This window comes from Schistocerca nitens, chromosome 5 (genome assembly GCF_023898315.1).
Source record: "Schistocerca nitens isolate TAMUIC-IGC-003100 chromosome 5, iqSchNite1.1, whole genome shotgun sequence".
Taxonomy (NCBI): Eukaryota; Metazoa; Arthropoda; class Insecta; order Orthoptera; family Acrididae; genus Schistocerca; species Schistocerca nitens.
In genome coordinates, this window is record NC_064618.1 from 871,617,214 (window position 1) to 871,639,003 (window position 21,790).

At 44.4% G+C, this 21,790-nt stretch overlaps 1 protein-coding gene across 1 annotated transcript in view; it reads right to left on the minus strand.

The window, feature by feature from the left end:
- LOC126260784 (ALK tyrosine kinase receptor-like) overlaps positions 1-21,790 on the minus strand; it is a 514,129-nt gene that overhangs the window by 274,895 nt on the left and 217,444 nt on the right. Inside the window, exon 5 of the mRNA XM_049958121.1 lies at positions 16,692-16,908. Within this exon, the coding sequence (XP_049814078.1) occupies positions 16,692-16,908 (217 nt within the window). The remainder of the gene's footprint in view (positions 1-16,691; positions 16,909-21,790) is intronic.

The following is a 21,790-nucleotide window of genomic DNA, read 5'->3' on the forward strand; positions in this document are numbered from 1 at the left end:
GAGCTGGGAACTCCGAGGCAATTAGTTAGCAATCAAGAGGGTCTGCACCATTAGCTGCAATTAGTTGCTTCTATTTCAAAAATAAATACTTGTGTTACTTTTACACTGCTATATCGAGAATTTCAGATTGTACGGAAGTGGGGTGGAAGGCCACCCAGTACGCAATGGAACGTCGTTATTGATGGGTATGAGAGCACGAATAAAAAAAAAAAAAAAAACAAAAAACAGTATGTGTTGGGGGTACGACAGTTTTGTTGGAACTGTAGCAGTCCGGATTAGGCTGGAGTGGTCGCCTACGATTGTGTATGGCGAGTGTTGAATACGACAGTAGATTAGGGGCAGTGAGAGAGCTGCAAGAATAGGTTGGCAGGTGGCGGAAAAACAGATATGGAGCCCTCGCAGCTTAGCGCACAGTGCCGAATGGAACTCCCTGGAGTCAACGTACGGGTGGGAGGAGGGAATTACGTCAGAAGAAGACTGGAGAATCCACCGCTGGCTTTTCCTGGGACTAGTTTCAAGGAAGCCTCGAGTTTCTCAGGACGTTGCTGAGACAGACAAGCCTTAAGCATCTCTATGATTGAAGGTGCACAGTCAGTAACTAGGTCAAACTCTAAAGGCATTACATTTTACTGGCGTGTTCTTCTCAGTCTTATAAACTTCTATATGTTTTGAGGACCTTTTGTGTGAAAATTATCTTTATGTGTGCTCCAGGTAAAACTTATATGTGGACAGAAGAGGCCACTTCCACTATTCAGGGTTACTAACTGTGTTGGTTTGGATCTATTAGCTGTGGTCAGTCTTCCGGCGTTGACATTTCTGAAATTCGTCGATTCCATACACTAAGACTGTGTTTCACGAAATGAGCAGTCTGAAAGACCTGATGGTTTGCACTTACGGAATTAAGTTTGTGGCATGGGGTAAGCATTTTACGGTGAGGCTGGCGATGCTGTTCATTCTCGTTAGATGTTTTGATAGGGAGCGTTGAACGAAGGAGAACGGAAAGCATTTATTTTGGTGGCAAAATATGGAAGTTCTACATCACATCTGCAACTACAGCTGCTCTGTTACCGAGACGTCTGCAGCTCGTGGTCGTGCGGTAGCGTTCTCGCTTCCCGCGCCCGGGTTGCCGGGTTCGATTCCCGGCGGGGTCAGGGATTTTCTCTGCCTCGTGATGAGTGATGACTGGGTGTTGTGTGATGTCCTTAGGTTAGTTAGGTTTAAGTAGTTCTAAGTTCTAGGGGACTCATGACCATAGATGTTAAGTCCCATAGTGCTCAGAGCCATTTGAACCATTTTTTGTTACCGCGACAACAGATATTTCGCGGATTACCGCACCCCACCCTTCTTCGAGGACGCATCACAATAACAGAGTACACGTGGTTCATGCACAGACAGCGTACAAAGCGTACATCTCCATAAATTAGGGTGGATGTTCATTATGATCTCGGGGTAATCCAAAGATGGCAATAATGTATTTAAAGTGTTATCGTATCTAGACAGCACAGTTATTTCGACTGCAAGCATAGATGTTTCACAACTGTAATGTTTATTCGCCGTTTTATGTCGAAATCATGAATAAACTATTGTTGAGATGCTCGTAGAAAACGGATAAAATCCAGTCTGCATCAGTGGAAAAGTAAACTGTATAAAATGTAACCTCACCGGCTACAAAAGGTAAGCTAGGTGCCAAATTAAGAGATGTTTTATATTAGTTTACAAAATTTAAGTAGCGGGCTGCTGAATTTGAAAGTCAGCGTACAGCCATCGATCATCATGAGATCTCAGGTGGCCCAAAAACCTGTTAAACAATCTTAACTGCCGTAAAAATGCACAACGCCCTGTTCAGAAATCGTCTATTCAAGGCTTGCGGGCTCAATGACATTTCGAAGATCTCGACAGGTCTTAGCTGACACATTTCTTACTAACTCCTGACACTCTGACAAAGCTTTGTTCTCAGTGGATGTCGGGTCGATCAACTGTCTAAGAAAAGCGTACCACGACGAGCAGTATCCAGGACAGATTACATGAAATAAAATTCCGGCAAGTTTCTCCCACGTAGATGAGTCATGGACGCATCATTCTACGTCAGACACGAAGGAAGTACCGACGCGATGGCCGACAAACTTTGAAGGTGCGGGAGTTGTGCTAGTTTTTGTCTTTGGGATCCTGTTCACTGACTACCTCCACAGGAGCAGCGCCATCACTGATACATATGAGAAGTTACATATCTAATATCAACGGTGAAGTATTTATTAAGAAATGGCTTTATTTTGATCCATCAAAGTACGATGTATCAAGTAATTGTCCGCAGTGAACTAAAACATTCCATACTTAGCCTGTGATGAATTTTTGTTATCATTCACATTTAGAAGTTAATAAATGCCAATCATATTTATTTATTGTAGGATAAAAACAGTTTAGCAGTACACTTATCATTAGTTCAATAAATAAAAGTATTAGTTGCGCCAGCTGTTGGAATGTGATTAATTTGGACAAGATGTTCTGCTTACGCCCACAGCTGGCCAACTTCAGTTGCACTTTACAAACCACAATTACGAAACTATTAAAATCTTTCCATAACTATAACTCCTACCCCCATGAACCATGGACCTTGCCGTTGGTGGGAAGGCTTACGTGCCTCAGCGATACAGATAGCCGTAACGTAGGTGCAACCACAACGGAGGGGTATCTGTTGAGAGGCCAGACAAACGTGTGGTCCCTGAAGAGGGGCAGCAGGGGCAACAGTCTGGATGATTGACTGATCTGGCCTTGTAACACTAACCAAAACGGCCTTGCTGTGCTGGTACTGCGAACGGCTGAAAGCAAGGGGAAACTACGGCCGTAATTTTTCCCGAGGGCATGCAGCTTTACTGTATGGCTAAATGATGATGGCGTCCTCTTGGGTAAAATATTCCGGAGGTAAAATAGTCCCCCATTCGGATCTCCGGGCGGGGACTACACAAGAGGACGTCGTTATCAGGAGAAAGAAAACTGGCGTTCTACGGATCGGAGCGTGGAATTTCAGATCCCTTAATCGGGCAGGTAGGTTAGAAAATTTAAAAAGGGAAATGGATAGGTTGAAGATAGATATAGTGGGAATTAGTGACGTTCGGTGGCAGGAAGAACAAGACTTTTGGTCAGGCGAATACAGGGTTATAAATACAAAATCAAATAGGGGAAATGCAGGAGTAGGTTTAATAATGAAAAAAAAATATGAGTGCGAGTAAGTAACTACAAACAGCATAGTGAACGCATTATTGTGGCCATGATAGACACGAAGCCCATGCCTACTACAGTAGTAGAAGTTTATATGCCAACTAGCTCTGCAGATGATGAAGAAATTGATGAAATGTATGATGAGATAAAAGAAATTATTGAGGTAGTGAAGGGAGACGAAAATTTAATAGTCATGGGTGACTGGAATTTGAGAGTAGGTAAAGGGAGAGAAGGAAATATAGTGGGTGAATATGGATTGGGGGGAAGAAATGAAAGAGGAAGCCGCCTGGTAGAATTTTGCACAGAGCATAACTTAATCATAGCTAACACTTGGTGCAAGAATCATAAAAGGAGGTTGTATACATGGAAGAATCCTGGAGATACTAGAAGGTATCAGATAGACTACATAATGGTAAGGCAGAGATTTAGGAACCAGGTTATAAATTGTAAGACATTTCCAGGGGCAGATGTGGACTCTGACCACAATCTATTGATTATGAACTGTAGATTAAAACTGAAGAAACTGCAAAAAGGTGGGAATTTAAGGAGATGGGACCTGGATAAACTGGCTAAACCAGAGGTTGTACAGAGTTTCAGGGAGAGCATAAGGGAACAATTGACAAGAGTGGGGGAAAGAAATACAGTAGAAGGAGAATGTGTAGCTTTGAGGGATGAAGTAGTGAAGGCAGCAGAGGATCAAGTAGGTAAAAAGACGAGGGCTAGTAGAAATCCTTGGGTAACAGAAGAAACATTGAATTTAATTGATGAAAGGAGAAAATATAAAAATGCAGTAAATGAAGCAGGCAAAAAGGAATAGAAACGTCTCAAAAATGAGATCGACAGGAAGTGCAAAATGGCTAAGCAGGGATGGCTAGAGGACAAATGTAAGGATGTAGAGGCTTATCTCACTAGGGGTAAGATAGATACTGCCTACAGGAAAATTAAAGAGTCCTTTGGAGAAAAGAGAGTCACTTGTATGAATATCAAGAGCTGAGATGGAAACCCAGTTCTAAGCAAAGAAGGGAAAGCAGAAAGGTGGAAGGAGTATATAGAGGGTTTATACAAGGGCGATGTACTTGAGGACAATATTATGGAAATTTAAGAGGGTGTAGATGCAGATGAAATGGGAGATATGATACTGCGTGAAGAGTTTGACAGAGCACTGACAGACCTGAGTCGAAACAAGGCCCCCGGAGTAGACAACATTCCATTGGAGCTACTGACAGCCTTGGGAGAGACAGTCCTGACAAAACTCTACTATCTGGTGAGCAAGATGTATGAGACAGGCGAAATACCCTCAGACTTCAAGAAGAATATAATAATTCCAATCCCAAAGAAAGCTGGTGTTGACAGATGTGAAAATTACCGAACTATCAGTTTAATAAGTCACGGCTGCAAAATACTTACGCGAATTCTTTACAGGCGAATGGAAAAACTGGTAGAAGCCGACCTCGGGGAAGTTCAGTTTGGATTCCGCAGAAATGTTGGAACCCGTGAGGCAATACTGACACTACGACGTATCTTAGAAAATAGATTAAGGAAAGGCAAACCTACGTTTCTAGCATTTGTAGACTTAGAGAAAGCTTTTGACAATGTTGACTGGAATACTCTCTGTTGTGACTTGGCAAGACAGCCAAGCCACTAGGAGGTAGCCGAATGGCACGCGTTTAAGCTCACGCCGGCTGGCGTGAGGTCTGGAACAGGTAAAGTAATTATACTAGCAAAAAAAGGTACTTAGCTTCTGGAATACTTAACTTTAATCCATAATTGGTAAACATCGGTCTGACGGTACATGTATCACAAGATAATTAGCAAATGATAATGGCGCCTTGCTAGGTCGTAGCAAATGACGTAGCTGAAGGCTATGCTAACTATCGTCTCGGCAAATGAGAGCGTAATTTGTCAGTGAACCATCGCTAGCAAAGTCGGCTGTACAACTGGGGCGTGTGCTAGGAAGTCTCACTAGACCTGCCGTGTGGCGGCGCTCGGTCTGCAATCACTGACAGTGGCGACACGCGGGTCCGACGTGTGGTGTCACCGCTAGACACCACACTTGCTAGGTGGTAACTTAAATCGGCCGCGGTCCTGTAGTACATGTCGGACCCGCGTGTCGCCACTGTGTAATCGCAATCCTAGCGCCACCACATGGCAGGTCACAAGATACGGAATAGACCTCGCCCCAGTTGTACGGACGACATAGCTTGCGACCAGACCTACCAAGTCTTCCTCTCATTTGCCGAGAGACTGATAGAATAGCCTTCAGCTTATTCCATAGCTACTACCTAGCAAGGCGCCATTTGTATCAGTGCTTATAGCTTACTACTATTCAAGAGATGTATTCCAACAAGAGAATAAAGTTAAGTATATTATTCCAGCTACGTACTGTTCTTCTTATTCATTAATAAGTCTCATGTTCCAGTACTTCACGCCCGTCTGCGTTAGTTTAGCGTGCACTTTCAGCCACTTCGATCTACAAGGTGTTGGCCCAGCTGCCGACACATCACGACGTATACTAACGGACCGCGGCCGATTTAAAGGCTACCACCTAGCAAGTGTGGTGTCTGGCGGTGACACCACACTCTCTTTCAAATTCTAAAGGTGGCAGGGGTAAAATACAGGGAGCGAAAGGCTATTTTCAATTTGTACAGAAACCAGATGGCAGTTATAAGAGTCGAGGGGCATGAAAGGGAAGCAGCGGTTGGGAAGGGAGTGAGACAGGGTTGCAGCCTGTCCCCGATGTGATTCAATCTGTATATTGAGCAAGCAGTAAAGGAAACAAAACAAAAATTCGGAGTAGGTATTAAAGTCCATGGAGAAGAAATAAAAACGTTGAGGTTCGCCGATGACATTGTAATTCTGTCAGAGACAGCAAAGGACTTGGAAGAGCAGTTGAACGGAATGGGCAGTGTCTTGAAAGGAGGATATAAGATGAACATCAACAAAAGCAAAACGGGGATAATGGAATGTAGTCGAATTAAGTCGGGTGATGCTGAGGGGATTAGATTAGGAAATGAGACACTTAAAGTAGTAAAGGAGTTTTGGTATTTGGGGAGCAAAATAACTGATGATGGTCGAAGTAGAGAGGATTTAAATGTAGACTGGCAATGGTAAGGAAAGCGTTTCTGAAGAAGAGAAATTTGTTAACATCGAGTATAGATATAAGTGTCAGGAAGTCGTTTCTGAAAGTATTTATATGAAGTGTAGCCATGTATGGAAGTGGACAAGAAGAGAATAGAAGCTTTCGAAATGTGGTGCTACAGAAGAATTCTGAAGATTAGATGAGTAGATCACATAACTAATGAGAAGGTATTGAACAGGATTTGAGAGAAGAGAAGTTTGTGGCACAACTTGACAAGAAGAAGGGACCGGTTGGTAGGACATGTTCTGAGGCATCAAGACATCGCCAATTTAGCATTGGAGGGCAGCGTGGTGGGTAAAAATCGTAGAGGAAGACCAAGAGATGAATACACTAAGCAGATTCAGAAGGATGTAGGTTGCAGTAAGTACGGGAGATGAAGAAGCTTGCACAGGATAGAGTAGCATGGAGAGCTGCATCAAACCAATCTCAGGACTGAAGACAACAACAACTACTATAACTAAAATAAGAAAATAATGTGCCGGATGTATACTGACTTGAACGGAAAGTCTTACAACAACATGGACAGCCTGACCGAACTGTACCAAACCGACACTCCAGCATTTCCGTGCCTTTGGAATATATTGATAGAAATGTGATAGTAGTGCGAATTTATTTTCAATACGTAGAAAAGCTATTCCTGCATATGAAGCATGTTGTGACTGCATCATAGCTATTGGACTTTTGTAACGTTACTGGAAACTTTCAATGGGAATTTGCAACTCAGCAGGCCTGAAGAACTTACAAACACAGCTTACCAGGGTCTTTCAGACATTCAGAGAGGTCGAATGATTGGTGCGAGGGATATGTGAGAATCAAACCGACAGCTCGCACCGTCACTTGGTTGTACAACAGTGTCTGCAGATAGAGTGGCCACGAGATGAACTTCGGACTACAGTGTGGCATGAGCAGTAAGACTACAGTACTAGGCGACTGGATCTTTCTTACAGACAGGTGACAACAATTGGGATCCAGGCAGGGGTTACATGGAGAGTGACACGAAGAAACGTTGGAAACGGATTAATTTAATGCTGGTTGACATCTCCAGTTGCTACACATCGTTATTGGTGGCACCATACAACGGATGGTACTGCATGGTATAAAGTCAGAGTCGACTGGAATACTGGCAGCTTCTATACTCTTATACGTGGGTCGTTATAAAGTTTCAATTATCACCTTGAAGAACCTCAAACCCCGACTACCAGACATGATGATAACGTCAGTCCTCTTCTCCACATCCAGCCTTCAGAGCGAAATATATACCCAGTGATGGATGAGTTTGTGGATATCTCTGCACGCCACTACATGAATACTCTACAAAACACATTTAAGTGCCTGGCAGAGGGTTCATCGAACCACCTTCACAATTCTCTACTATTCCAATCCTGTATAGCGCGCGGAAAGAACGTGCACCTACATCTTTCCGTACGAGGTCTGATTTCCCTTATCTTATCATGGTGATCGTTCGTCCCTATGTAGGTCGGTATCAACAAAATATTTTCGCATTCGGAGGAGAAAGTTAGTGATTGGAATTTCGTGAGAAGATAGCGTCGCACCGGAAAACGCCTTTCTTTTAATGATGTCCAGCCCAAATCCTGTATCATTTGTGTGACACTCTCTCCCATATTTCGCGATAATACAAAACGTGCTGCCTTTCTTTGACCTTTTTCAATGTACTTCGTCAGTCCTATCTGTTAAGGATCCCACACCCCGCAGCAGTATTCTAAAAGAGCACGTAAAAGTGTAGTGCAGAAAATCTCCGTAGTAGGTCTGCTACATTTTCAACTGTCCTGCCAATAAAACGCAGTCCTTGGTTAGCCTTCCCCACAACATTTTCTGTGTGTTCCTTCCAATTTAAGTTGCTCGTAATTGTAATACCTAGGTGTTTAGTTAAATTTACGGCTTTTAGATTAGACTGATTTATCGTGTAACCGAAGTTTAACGCGTTCCTTTTAGCACTCATGTGGATGACCTCACACTTTTCGTTATTTAGGGTCAACTGCCACTTTTCGCACCATTCAGATATCTTTTCTAAATCATTTTGCAGTTTGTTTTGATCTTCTGATGACTTTATTAGTCGATAAACGACAGCGTCATCTGCAAACAACAGAAGATGGCTGCTCAGATTGTCTCCCAAATAGTTTATACAGACAAGGAAGAGCAAAGGGCCTATAACACTACCTTGTGGAACGCCAGAAATCACTTCTGTTTTACTCTATGACTTTCCGTCAAGTACTGCGAACAAATCCAATCACATAACTGAGACGATATTCCATAAGCACGCAATTTCACTACGAGCCGCTTGTGTGGTACAGTGTCAAAAGCCTTTCGGAAATCCAGAAACACGGAATTGATCTGAAATCCCTTGTCAATAGCACTCAACACTTCGTGTGAATAAAGAGCTAGTTGTGTTTCACAGGAACGATGTTTTCTAAACCCATGTTGACTGTTTGTCAATATACCGTTTTCTTCGAGGTAATTCATAATGTTCGAACACAATATATGTTCCAAAATGCTGCTGCATATCGACGTTAACACTTAAGTGTGATTTCCAGAGTATCCATGTAGATGTAGATGTATGAGTCTGCATTTTTATATCAGGAAGTGTTCCACCTTGTTTTCATTTTTAAAATGAGTACCACACAGGGAATTCTTCAGTCAAGGGATGAGGAAGAAGTCATTGCGTGGCGTGTGAGGAGAATACGAGGGGTGAGGCAAAATCTGACAACCCAAAGAGTCAGCATGTCTGACTGTGGCCAGTGCAGAATAAGCCGGGCTGCTGTTCTGGAGCAATGATACGCCTCTGGCAGCTTCCCGTGAAGCTCTGTACAGGCAGCCTCCATTAACCTTGCCGGAAATTTTCGGAATTATGCTCGTCAGACGGTGTGACCCCTTATGAGATGGATCTGTTATGACCACACCGTAGCAGTCCCAAGAAGACACCGAGAATCAGCTGGTTCAGTGACAATCGGGTGTTCGCCATTTTCAGCGGTCGTGAATCAATACGTGCCCTCCGCTTGTTTTGTTCCCATGTCTCGACATCTCTGCCCTAAATCCAGCAATCATTCGTGGTGATTAAGCAGCTGAAAAAGTTTTCTGGGTTTGCGTGACACAGCTGAAAATTTGCGCTGCTGCCCCTGTTCGGTGGGCTTCTTGAACGGGTGTGAGCAGATGGAAGGCAGCTGGTGGTGACCTTTGCCACCTTCAGAATATCGTTCAACATGTTGAAAACGACGTATGACTGAGTTTCACTTTTCCCACTTTTGCGTGATTGTGATGCGCCGGTCCTAGAGCAGCAAGGCGTCCACTTCCGCTGCGGTTCCTGGTTATCGATATAAAGATGGCCTGCCACTTCATGTTTCGCAGTTCACATTCCTTTGAAGCCACTGCAAGTGTCTGTGGCTCCTACAAACTGTTACATATTCTGGTGTAATGTTGCGTTATACTCCCACCAATACAGGTTGGATTATTGCAGCGTTACTCCCTTTCAAATGCAGGCAACTAATGCGCGCCTGATTTTCCGCTGTATCAGTGGGAAGTCCCATTTCGTTTTGGCTCGTCTAGCGACGTACTCCGGTACTGCGACACGGGGATTTTAGTGTGAATCAGTACTGGACTCAAGTACCCGGAGAGAAACAAAAAAATTATAACCTAACTCTCGTGTACCAAGCAAGAGGAACACAACAAATACTGCGAGATTCCGCCACCAGACAAGCAAAACCACTTCCTAGCGCCTCTCAGTGCCCTGCAGCAGCCCCCAGACGGCGCTCCCAAACCCGAACCTCTTCCTGCTTCTGTGCCACTTCCTTCAGTACGTCATTTACATCCGCCGACCGTGTGGGCAGCCGAAACAGTGACGGCTGTCAACCGCGAACTGTATCACTTCCGACTTGTTCCGGTCGACCTGGAACTCCCCCCGCCGACAGGCACCATAACATGGGCGCTCCGCGGACACCGAGACAGTTACGACTCATTCGTTACACAGTCCACTTCACAGCTTGCTGCCTGCTCGGTACACTGTTCTGAAGACCTAGCAGTCGCTGTTTACGGAGAACAAGAACCATTAACAGTCTGTGGGCTTTCAGGACCGTTGTCACTGAAGTTAAAATCTTCTGGGTTGTTACGCCGCGTTACATTTCCTTCTAAAATAATTGACGTTTCGACCCCTCTGCTGGGATCTTCTTCAGTGTGTTTCGGTGTTCTAACAATAGTGGATATCGAAATACCCTGAAGAAGATCCCAGCAGAGGGTTCGAAACGTCGGTTACTTTAGAAGGAAATATGACGCCGCCTAACACCACAGAAGATTTTGACTTCATTAACAGAGTGTCTGCGAAATTACATTCAGTAATAGGGACAAGATCATAGACTGTCACGAGATAGCATAGTTATTTAGTTTTCACTGTATTACATTTAGGACATTAAGTGGCAGGCAACAAATTGTACGAAAATTAAGTACCTCGTTGTGACATACTCTTAATAAATGTTATTCGTTATTCCACGTTGTGTTCCAGCATTTCTGTTATAGTGCGCCCTGTCAAACAAGTGCGTAATTATCAAGCGCGCAAAAGACCGCCTTTAAGGAGCTACAGCAGGGAAACGCTTATTCACTACAGTGGACACTTAGACTGAATTAACAGTAGCATTCAGAAACCACATTCATAACAGTAACTTTATTTCTTTCCAGATGACATTTAAAACTTAATGAATGCCCCTCATAAAATTACTGACCTGTTGGAATACGCTTGAGGAGTACCCGAAACGGTATCGATCATTGATCGATAAGCGCAAGACATACTGAAATACAGCCTTTGGTGAAGCAGTATAGATCGTGTCAGTTATCAGCCCAACGTATGTAGTTTGTCCAGTAACTGCCCAGGGCGGTGCCAGAGGCGGAAATATGCTTCTCGCAGTTTTGTGGATCACGTCATACAAACAATTAGAAGCCATAATTTGTCTCGCTGCTGCCAGCAATCAGCAGTACGATCCCTGCTTTCATGGCACTACACTCTCTACCGCAATCATCAGCACCTCTAAACAGTACGAATTCACTTCTGCACACTCTTTCCGCGAGATGAGCATCCTAATCTTCATAACACAAATGACGTAATACAGAAATTTGATTACATTACCGACAAGACTCTACTGCAGGCATTGGCAATCGTGAACTATCTTTCCAGGTTGTCTCACCTACTGCCAGCCGATCTTCATATCGATCATCAGTAAAGTTGTCAGGATCTGACTACATCGTCTCATTAGGGGCGAAACATGGTTTCTTCAAAGTGAATGGGAACAGGTGAACTTCTGAGGCCTTCTGGAGCTCTTGGTAGCAATTTGAGATGAGACCAAATATGAAGCTCTGTTCTTTCCAGCCAAATACCAGCGAGTTGGTAATGCGACACAGGCGATCCCAACTGAAAATAAGTACACCGGACAAAAAAAAAAATAGTTATGTTCAGTAAGGAACACTCCAATACGTTAAAGTTAAAGCAATTACAGCCCTCGGTCACAAAATTTATGACCAGGATTCGACACTTCTATGAGTGCCTTCATCAGAAATTAAGTATTCAAATTGGCCTATAACGTAAGTACAAAATTATGTGAAAATTTTTTAATATAAAAGTGTAAGTACTGCCTAAGAGTACAAGAAAGAAACAGTACTTACACTCCTGGAAATGGAAAAAAGAACACATTGACACCGGTGTGACAGACCCACCATACTTGCTCCGGACACTGCGAGAGGGCTGTACAAGCAATGATCACACGCACGGCACAGCGGACACACCAGGAACCGCGGTGTTGGCCGTCGAATGGCGCTAGCTGCGCAGCATTTGTGCACCGCCGCCGTCAGTGTCAGCCAGTTTGCTGTGGCATACGGAGCTCCATCGCAGTCTTTAACACTGGTAGCATGCCGCGACAGCGTGGACGTGAACCGTATGTGCAGTTGACGGACTTTGAGCGAGGGCGTATAGTGGGCATGCGGGAGGCCGGGTGGACGTACCGCCGAATTGCTCAACACGTGGGGCGTGAGGTCTCCACAGTACATCGATGTTGTCGCCAGTGGTCGGCGGAAGGTGCACGTGCCCGTCGACCTGGGACCGGACCGCAGCGACGCACGGATGCACGCCAAGACCGTAGGATCCTACGCAGTGCCGTAGGGGACCGCACCGCCACTTCCCAGCAAATTAGGGACACTGTTGCTCCTGGGGTATCGGCGAGGACCATTCGCAACCGTCTCCATGAAGCTGGGCTACGGTCCCGCACACCGTTAGGCCGTCTTCCGCTCACGCCCCAACATCGTGCAGCCCGCCTCCAGTGGTGTCGCGACAGGCGTGAATCGAGGGACGAATGGAGACGTGTCGTCTTCAGCGATGAGAGTCGCTTCTGCCTTAGTGCCAATGATGGTCGTATGCGTGTTTGGCGCCGTGCAGGTGAGCGCCACAATCAGGACTGCATACGACCGAGGCACACAGGGCCAACACCCGGCATCATGGTGTGGGGAGCGATCTCCTACACTGGCCGTACACCACTGGTGATCGTCGAGGGGACACTGAATAGTGCACGGTACATCCAAACCGTCATCGAACCCATCGTTCTACCATTCCTAGACCGGCAAGGGAACTTGCTGTTCCAACAGGACAATGCACGTCCGCATGTATCCCGTGCCACCCAACGTGCTCTAGAAGGTGTAAGTCAACTACCCTGGCCAGCAAGATCTCCGGATCTGTCCCCCATTGAGCATGTTTGGGACTGGATGAAGCGTCGTCCCACGCGGTCTGCACGTCCAGCACGAACGCTGGTCCAACTGAGGCGCCAGGTGGAAATGGCATGGCAAGCCGTTCCACAGGACTACATCCAGCATCTCTACGATCGTCTCCATGGGAGAACAGCAGCCTGCATTGCTGCGAAAGGTGGATATACACTGTACTAGTGCCGACATTGTGCATACTCTGTTGCCTGTGTCTATGTGCCTGTGGTTCTGTCAGTGTGATCATGTGATGTATCTGACCCCAGGAATGTGTCAATAAAGTTTCCCCTTCCTGGGACAATGAATTCACGGTGTTCTTATTTCAATTTCCAGGAGTGTATATGTCACGTATAAGATAAATATGAAGCGATAAAGGCTTTAGTCGAAAAATTTTAAAAAAGAATATATGGAAGGCGAGTCACTATGGGCTGCTCATAAATATAAAGCCACATCTAGCAACAGACTGAGGCGTCCGCGTTAGCATATGCGGGCTGGTGAACATTACACTAAGAGTGACTAGATGCTGAGCACCTAAAGACGCATACTTTAATAGAGCCTCTCGTCAAGTGTGGAGTGTGACCTGTCATTTGGTTTCTCCCTGCTCAGGGGTTCCGCCCGATTTAATGCAGCCAAAATAATGCAGGCGGTCAAGGAAAGAAGCCAGTATCAACCGACGATCTTGTACAGCGAGTGCATCAGGCGGTTCGAAAATATCGTCTGCAAAGAGAAATTTAGAATAAGGGAAGACGAGTGTTGCCGTTAGTCATTGTGAGGAGTCACGACAATGCTGGGCCGTACGCGGTAGCTGCTACATGTAGCGTTTCCAGTGGCAAGTGTTTGATCAGCCGCACTGCAGCCCAGTCTTCGCCCCCTCCACCTTTCACCTCTATGTTTACATAAACCGCTGACTATGAACACAGCATTTTGGCACAGACGACGAGCTGCAGAACAAAGAATTGTTGGAAAGCACAGGTGTCTGCCTCCTAAGAGGAGGGTACTGGAAAGTTGGTACAACGCTACGACTAAAGTGTAAGTCAAGGCGGCGACTCCGTAAGGAAGTAGCTGAAAGGAGTACCTTAATGCTACTATGGTTTCCGTATCGCGACCAGTCAGACTGTGGAAAAGAAAATGTAGCCCTCGTATACATATAAGAACTTGCACCCGAATTTATTAAAAGTTGATCATACGTGCAAGTGCTACAAATACTCCACAGTCACAGGTATTATGAAGCCAGCATGGGGTTGCAAGACCTCTACCTAATCTTCCTATTTGATGAGTACACACCAGTTACTCTTTCACACGAATTAATTAATTATGTAAATGGTCAGCAATAAAATTGTATAAATCCACTCAGAAGGCAACTATTACAATGAAATAAGTAAACAAAATAAATTACAACCAAAGATCAGAAGAATGCTTGATCTTCAAACTGGCTGTATGTATTCGAGAATATTTAGTCATATTGTAAAACCAGATGTAGGTATGCTTCGTAACTTAAGAATGGTGGTCATTCTTTGAGTATGAAACAAGGACTCAGTAACGTGTGAAATCACACAAAGTGTTTAAGGGAGAGTTGTCGGTGGTCGTCGTGCTTTCGTCCAACGTTGTTGTTGGTGTGTCTGACTGGAGGGCTGTGCGTCGAAGCAGCTGCATGAATTACATACTTCAGCTTTTCACTGGACACATTGTTTGACTATTTTCGGCGATTTGTTTTGCACGATTTTACGAACTTTGTCTTTCTTTCTAGACATGGGAAACATTTTTGCAGTAGGTGTTTAGAATAATAAAGCTTAGTTTACGTGACAACTGTTGGTGGGAAACTGCGCCTCCGGATCCTGAACGTTTGCTGTTGATTTTTGTGGATTAACGTGCAGATAAGTAAGCTATGATCACACGTGTTCCTGTATTCGGTGCTCTGCACGCAGTACATACATCAGTTATTGTTAGACTGTTTTTCATTGGAATCCGCAATTTATGTGAGGCAACCATTGACACGTGTTAATATTATTGAGTAAACATTTACTTGCTTTACGCTATAATCTTTTGATTCATCAACATTATTAATGCTATGGAGTATCTTCAGTAATTTCACCTGTTTATACGTTATTTGCTAACTTGCCTACTTGCTTTAAGGATTTAGAATCATTCTATAATTAGTGTGTGGGCTTTGGAGCTCTGGTTGATCACCGATCCCAATCACATCATAAAAAGGGAGGCCAAAAAAATCAGGTCGTGTGCTGGTCACACCGACAGCTGACAATAAATCCACCAGTGCGGCCGTAACACTCTACAGCCTAAACGCCTGACTAGTCCATTGGCGAAGTTCCACCGTTTGAAAAGAGGCCAAGCTGCGACTCAACGAACCGTACTACACGAGTCAAGTCAGCTACTGTCCGTTGTCCTACTTATACGTCTGCTAGAGTTGCATCGTCACGCTACTGACTGCTAACACTCTATAAGCGGCGATGACAAAGTTCCCGTTTGAAGGCCGCACTAACCCCTTGCCTACATATTGCTGTTTATATACGTGCATTGGGTTACATATACGCTACAGCAATGCCGTGAAATGAAAACTTTTTGATTGCCCCTTATGCAGGGTGATTCTGCAACCCGTGCAGCTGGGTTTTGTGCAGCCCACACTCTCTCCAATAAGACGTTCAAGATTTTCATACTCTCTTGCTCACCAGGTGAAACTATCAGTCCTACACAAAAAAATGAACAGGGCACTTATGTTCTAAATTCTATGCTGTTAAATTTTGTACTAGGAAGTATTTTCACTGGAGTCCACAGTTTCCGAGCTATTCAAGAAAAACGCGTTTGAAGATCATTTTTATAAAGTTTTTCTTGAATAGATCGAGAGATTCTGTTCATTTCTTTCTGTAGGACTAATTGTTTATGAGTAGTGATCGAGAAAAAAATGTGAATCTTGCTGTACTATTTGAAAACGTTGGGGGTTGCATAAAATGAAGTGGTAGGGGCAGCTAAATCAGCCTGCGTATCATCTACACAGCTCCTAAAACGCCCAGTGTGCTCATTTAAGGAGATGACTAATATTTTCCCTGGTGCGCTAATATGAGAGGGTTTCTAGTTTCGCCATTTGTATTACAGTAAAGGGATCGCCTGACTCGGAACCGAAAGAAATTATTTGTGTTATGATAAGTTCCTGACAAAAATACAGGTCTAGTTGATGAGTGATCATGCGAGTCACAGAATAACGTAGATTGCTTTTCCGACTTGAGCAGCTTACCCATCAAAGCCGAGGATCAGTCGTGTAGAGATGTCGATAAGATATCAAGCCACATTGTACGGGATGCACGTGTGTGAGCAGCAACGGCCTAGGTAAACATTAATTCCACCATGAATAGGAAAACAATTGGAAAATTGTAGCCCTGTGGAACTGGATCGTGACTGGGACACTAGACACACGTGTCGGTTTTCCACAGCAAGAAGGCGCAATCGAGAATGCGTCGCGTCTGCATCCTAACCGCAGCGTTGTTCCGTCCTTCTGACGGGCCGTGGTCCTGAGCGGAATACAGAATAATGAAACCTGCGACTGCGGACGTTCCAGCTGTCCGTGTAGGCGGGGACTCACCCGAGTCGATGCGCACTTCGCTGACGAGTAACCAGGCGGCGGCGAAGTACAGCTGCAGGCGCAGGAAGCGCACCACGCGGCTGTGCAGCGGCAGGCTCACGTTGACGCACGAGGGCGCCGAGTCCGCCGCCCCCGCCGCCCCCGTGCTGACCGGCGCCGTCGCCCACTGGTAGTGCACGCCGTCCAGGCTCAGCCACACGGACGCCTCCGTGAACACCTGCACAGCGCGAGAGAGCGGCCGACGTCACAATTGTGGCACAGTACAGCAGTACAGCACAGTACAGAGAACCGCCACCGGCGCTACATGTTGTAACGGGACACCCTCCTCCTCTAGCATTAGTTTTCCTCAACAGTAGTTGTCGATACCAGTATTACTTTTCGAATTTTGTACAGGTCAATATTATCTCAGTTGCTTTTCTGAAAACTTTCCTATATTTTTATACACAGTATGTTATACTTCAAGTTAAAATTTATGAAAATGAACTACTTTATAAAATATTTCAGTCTCCATGTCATACTCGATAAGTGCTAGTTCGGAATGTACAGTTAAAAAAATGGCTCTGAGCACTATGGGACTTAACTGCTGTCGTCATCAGTTCCCTAGAACTTAGAACTACTTAAACCTAACTAACCTAAGGACATCACAGACATCCATGCCCGAGGCAGGATTCGAACCTGAGACCGTAGCGATCGCGCGGTTCCAGACTGTAGCGCCTAGAACCGCTCGACCTCTCCGGCCGGCCAATGTACAGTTAATTTTTTTTTAGATACATTTGAAATTACGAACTGCTGGCTCACTTAACATTTAGATTATTAATTATGCAATACTGTACTGGTTACTATGTTTCTTTCTGGATTCATTTATGAAATTATAATCGAAATTAATAATGTAACAAAAGTCCATTTGTTAAGAAAAACTGTAAACCCTTTGGAATATGGTTATTTGCGCAGAGTGTGAGAGTCGTAAGCATGCCTCTGATGTGATCGGACGTGTTTTTGTATTTTGTGCGAGCAATGTAATTTCGGCTTTGTTAATGTGATAAAGCAAAAGACTGTATGATATACTAAAATGTGGGGAAATATATTGACGTAAAAAAAAAATCTGCAAGAACTATCTTCAAATTTATTTACATCAGTCCAACTGTGAGGATCTAATATGTGACATTTTAAGCTTGAAGAATCAGACCCCTAGACATGAACAACTGGAGCCAACTCTACATGACAAGCTAAGTAAATAAGAAAGTTTAATGTAATCTCCTCTCCTCTCAGATCTTCATAAAAGACTAATGTGGGGCAGTAGATGGAATTAGGAAGGAGAGGGGGAGATTACGCGGTGCAGTCGCGCTAAGGCGCCTCTTCAAAACCGATAGCAGGTTACTACACCTTAAAGTTCGTATGAAACGCTCCAACGCTGACCACCTCATGGTAGCGATGACGGTTATCGCAGAAAAAAGCAGTTTTCTGTTATATAGGTTTCTTTGAAAGCCAGTTTAACGGAACTGTTAAAACCGCTCAAAACGACCGGTGTCTGAAAGACCGATTTTGGGTTATTTATTCGTATTATTTCCTGTAACACGTAGACATAGAACAAAAATTGAGAATTTTTGATTGCCTTAGTTTCAAGATACATAGCGTCAATATCTTACATTAAATAGGCAAATAAAAGTAAAATTATTCAGTCCACCATTCGCTAGTTTTCTCGAAAAGTGGTTGATTACTACAAAAAAAAAAAAAAAAAAAAAGTAGTGCCCTATCGATTCTAAGTTTTTGTAATTCTGCTCATAAATCATGTCGTAATCGGCCATCGTGCCACTATTTGGACACTAGAAATAGTCAGAGATAAAGGGAAGAAACTGAACGGTCTGTTTTCAAAGGCTCAAAGCAGTTGAAGGCATATTGCGTTGACACAGGATGATCAGCTGCTTTCTATTTTTATTGTAAACTATGAATAAAATTTAAGTTTTGCGTTTTGAGCTTTCTCTTATGTCGCAAGTTTGTAGTGGCTGCTCCCGCTTTTAATCTTTTAAAGCAAACGGAGCACTAGGGCTCAAATGGCTCTGAGCGCTATGGGACTTAACATCTGTGGTCATCAGTCCCCTAGAACTTAGAACTACTTACACGTAACTAACCTAAGGACATCACACACATCCATGCCCGAGGCAGGATTCGAACCTGCGACCGTAGCAGTCGCGCGGTTCCGGACTGCTCTCCTAGAACCGCTAGACCACCGCGGCCGGCCGGAGCACTGTGCTTCACTGATACGGCACTCCGTAAAATACTTCCAGTCGATGGATGGTGACACTCTGTAAAACAACTGATGTCCGGCGACGACAGTGAGGTAGTACCACACACAGGGTGATTTTTTCCACCGTGTACAAACTCCACGGAATGATCGATGAGAGGATACGGAACGAAATAGGTGTAATGAACTTGTCTGGAAATACATTGTGTACATGATAGAGACCAATTATTCTGTCATACTTTGTTACAGAGACTACGGTCTAATACGCCGTGTACCATACAGCCACAGTTGCAGTATGCACGGTTTCCTACTGGAGCCTGGTACCGTTCCGCATACTACATGTTACAGCGCCCCCTCCCGGCACATTATTGGTAATGTTCTGTTCGATTCACTTTTCTTGCTGACTCACCTTGTAGTGGAGGTGATACGGCGTTGTACACAAAGGTTTTGTATTCGAATCGAGAGCATGCCTACATGGTGTTTACTTTCGAAAAGTCAAATGGCAATTATCGACAGGCAGCAAGGTTATATCAGGAGAGCCATCCCCGCCGACAACAACCACAGCATTCAATGGTTGCAACAGTGTTTCGCCGTTTGTCAGAGACAAGGTAGTTTCAGGAAGTACAATATCATGAAGGACATGCCCGGAATATTCGGACACCAGACTTGGAAGAAAATGGGATTAAGCTCTGGAAGGCGACCGCCGTGTCAGTACCAGGCAGCTAGCCCGCCAGATCGTGAGAACTGTTACTTTCCTCACCGCTTGCAGCGTGTGCGAGGCTTGCTAGCGACAGACTTTCCACATCGGCAGTAGTTTTGTCACTGGTTTCTTCACCACGGAACCACGATTCCGGGATTTATGTCATCGATCCTATTCACAGATGAGGCCAGCTTTACGCAGAGTGGTATTTTCAACTTTCATAACGGTCACCTGTGGAGTGGTATGCAGAACCCGCACGGTGTGGTGACAGCGAATCATCAGCATCGCTGTAGCCAGAGTGTGTAGGTCGGAATAATTGGCGACCATATTCTGGGACCAGTATTTCTTCCACGTCGCCTGACAGGCTGAAACTATCGGTGTTTCTTGGGGGTGACTTTGCCTCACCTGCTGGAAGAAGTTCCAGTGATGATTCGAAGAATTATGTGGCTGCTACATGATGGTGCTCCATCCCACTTCGCCGTTAACGTCCGTCGTGTCTTCCCCGGTCGATGGCTGTGACGATGGGGTCCAGTTGCAAGGCCTGATCGTTCACCGGATCTCAACCCATGCGATTTCTGGTTATGGGGCCATCTCAAACGTATCGTGTATGCAGAGCCCATTCCAGATGTGGAGACACTGGGGCAGCGTATTCATGCTGCCTTTGAAAGTGTTCGGATGCAGCCACGCCGATGTGAACGTGTGAGACAGAATAAACTACGGCGCGTACAAGCATGCGTCGAAGCACATCATTTCCAACATATACTGTGACTGCGGCTGCATGGTACAGCGCCTATTAGAGAGCAGTCTCTGTAACAATGTATGATTGAATAAATTGTGTGTACCATGGAAACTATGCATTTCCTGGCATAAGTTCGTTAGAGCTCTTATGTTCCGTATGCTCTCATCGGTCAGACCCTAGAGTTTGTACACGGTGGAAAAGATCACCCTCTAGACGGCATGAGGCAACTCTTACACATTGCATGTGCAAGCGTACAATCTAACAGGGCAATCCAAATGGTAACACGTAGATTATTCTCTCAGCAATGCTGTACCATTTCTTATGTCATGTGTTTGTTGTTGGTTTCTACTGGCATTGTTACTGAAATAGGCTGTTCACATTTCCGCATTCTCTATAATAACGCAATGATTCAAAGCAATGCAAGTTTTACTAACAAAAATTATTATTATTATTATTATTTTTAGAAACAGTTTATTCAAACACGAACAATTTTGGCACTGCTGTTACGGCTAATTGATATTTAGGCTTTTACAATATTATTAGTAACAAATAAAAACACAGAACCAAGCAAATAGGAAGAAATACCGATTATTCACAACAAAAACACCGGTAACGGTTTTAACCTGTCGGATTTTCCCATCCCTACCTCTAGGCGTTACGGCACTTTCTACTGCAAATTGTTGTTGTTGTTGTTGTTGTTGTGGTCTTCAGTCCTAAGACTGGTTTGATGCAGCTCTCCATGCTACTCTATCCTGTGCAAGCTTCTTCATCTCCCAGTACCTACTGCAACCTACATCCTTCTGAATCTGCTTAGTGTATTCATCTCTTGGTCTCCCTCTACGATTTTTACCCTCCACGCTGCCCTCCAATGCTAAATTTGTGATCCCTAGATGCCTCAAAACATGTCCTACCAACCGATCCCTTCTTCTAGTCAAGTTGTGCCACAAACTTCTCTTCTCCCCAATCCTATTCAATACCTCCTCATTAGTTACGTGATCTACCCACCTTATCTTCAGCATTCTTCTGTAGCACCACATTTCGAAAGCTTCTATTCTCTTCTTGTCCAAACTGGTTATCGTCCATGTTTCACTTCCATACATGGCTACACTCCATACAAATACTTTCAGAAACGACTTCCTGACACTTAAATCTATACTAGATGTTAACAAATTTCTCTTCTTCAGAAACGATTTCCTTGCCATTGCCAGTCTACATTTTATATCCTCTGTACTTCGACCATCATCAGTTATTTTACTCCCTAAATAGCAAAACTCCTTTACTACTTTAAGTGTCTCATTTCCTAATCTAATCCCCTCAGCATCATCCGATTTAATTTGACTACATTCCATTATCCTCGTTTTAATTTTGTTGATGTTCATCTTATATCCTCATTTCAAGACACTGTAAATTACAGCTCC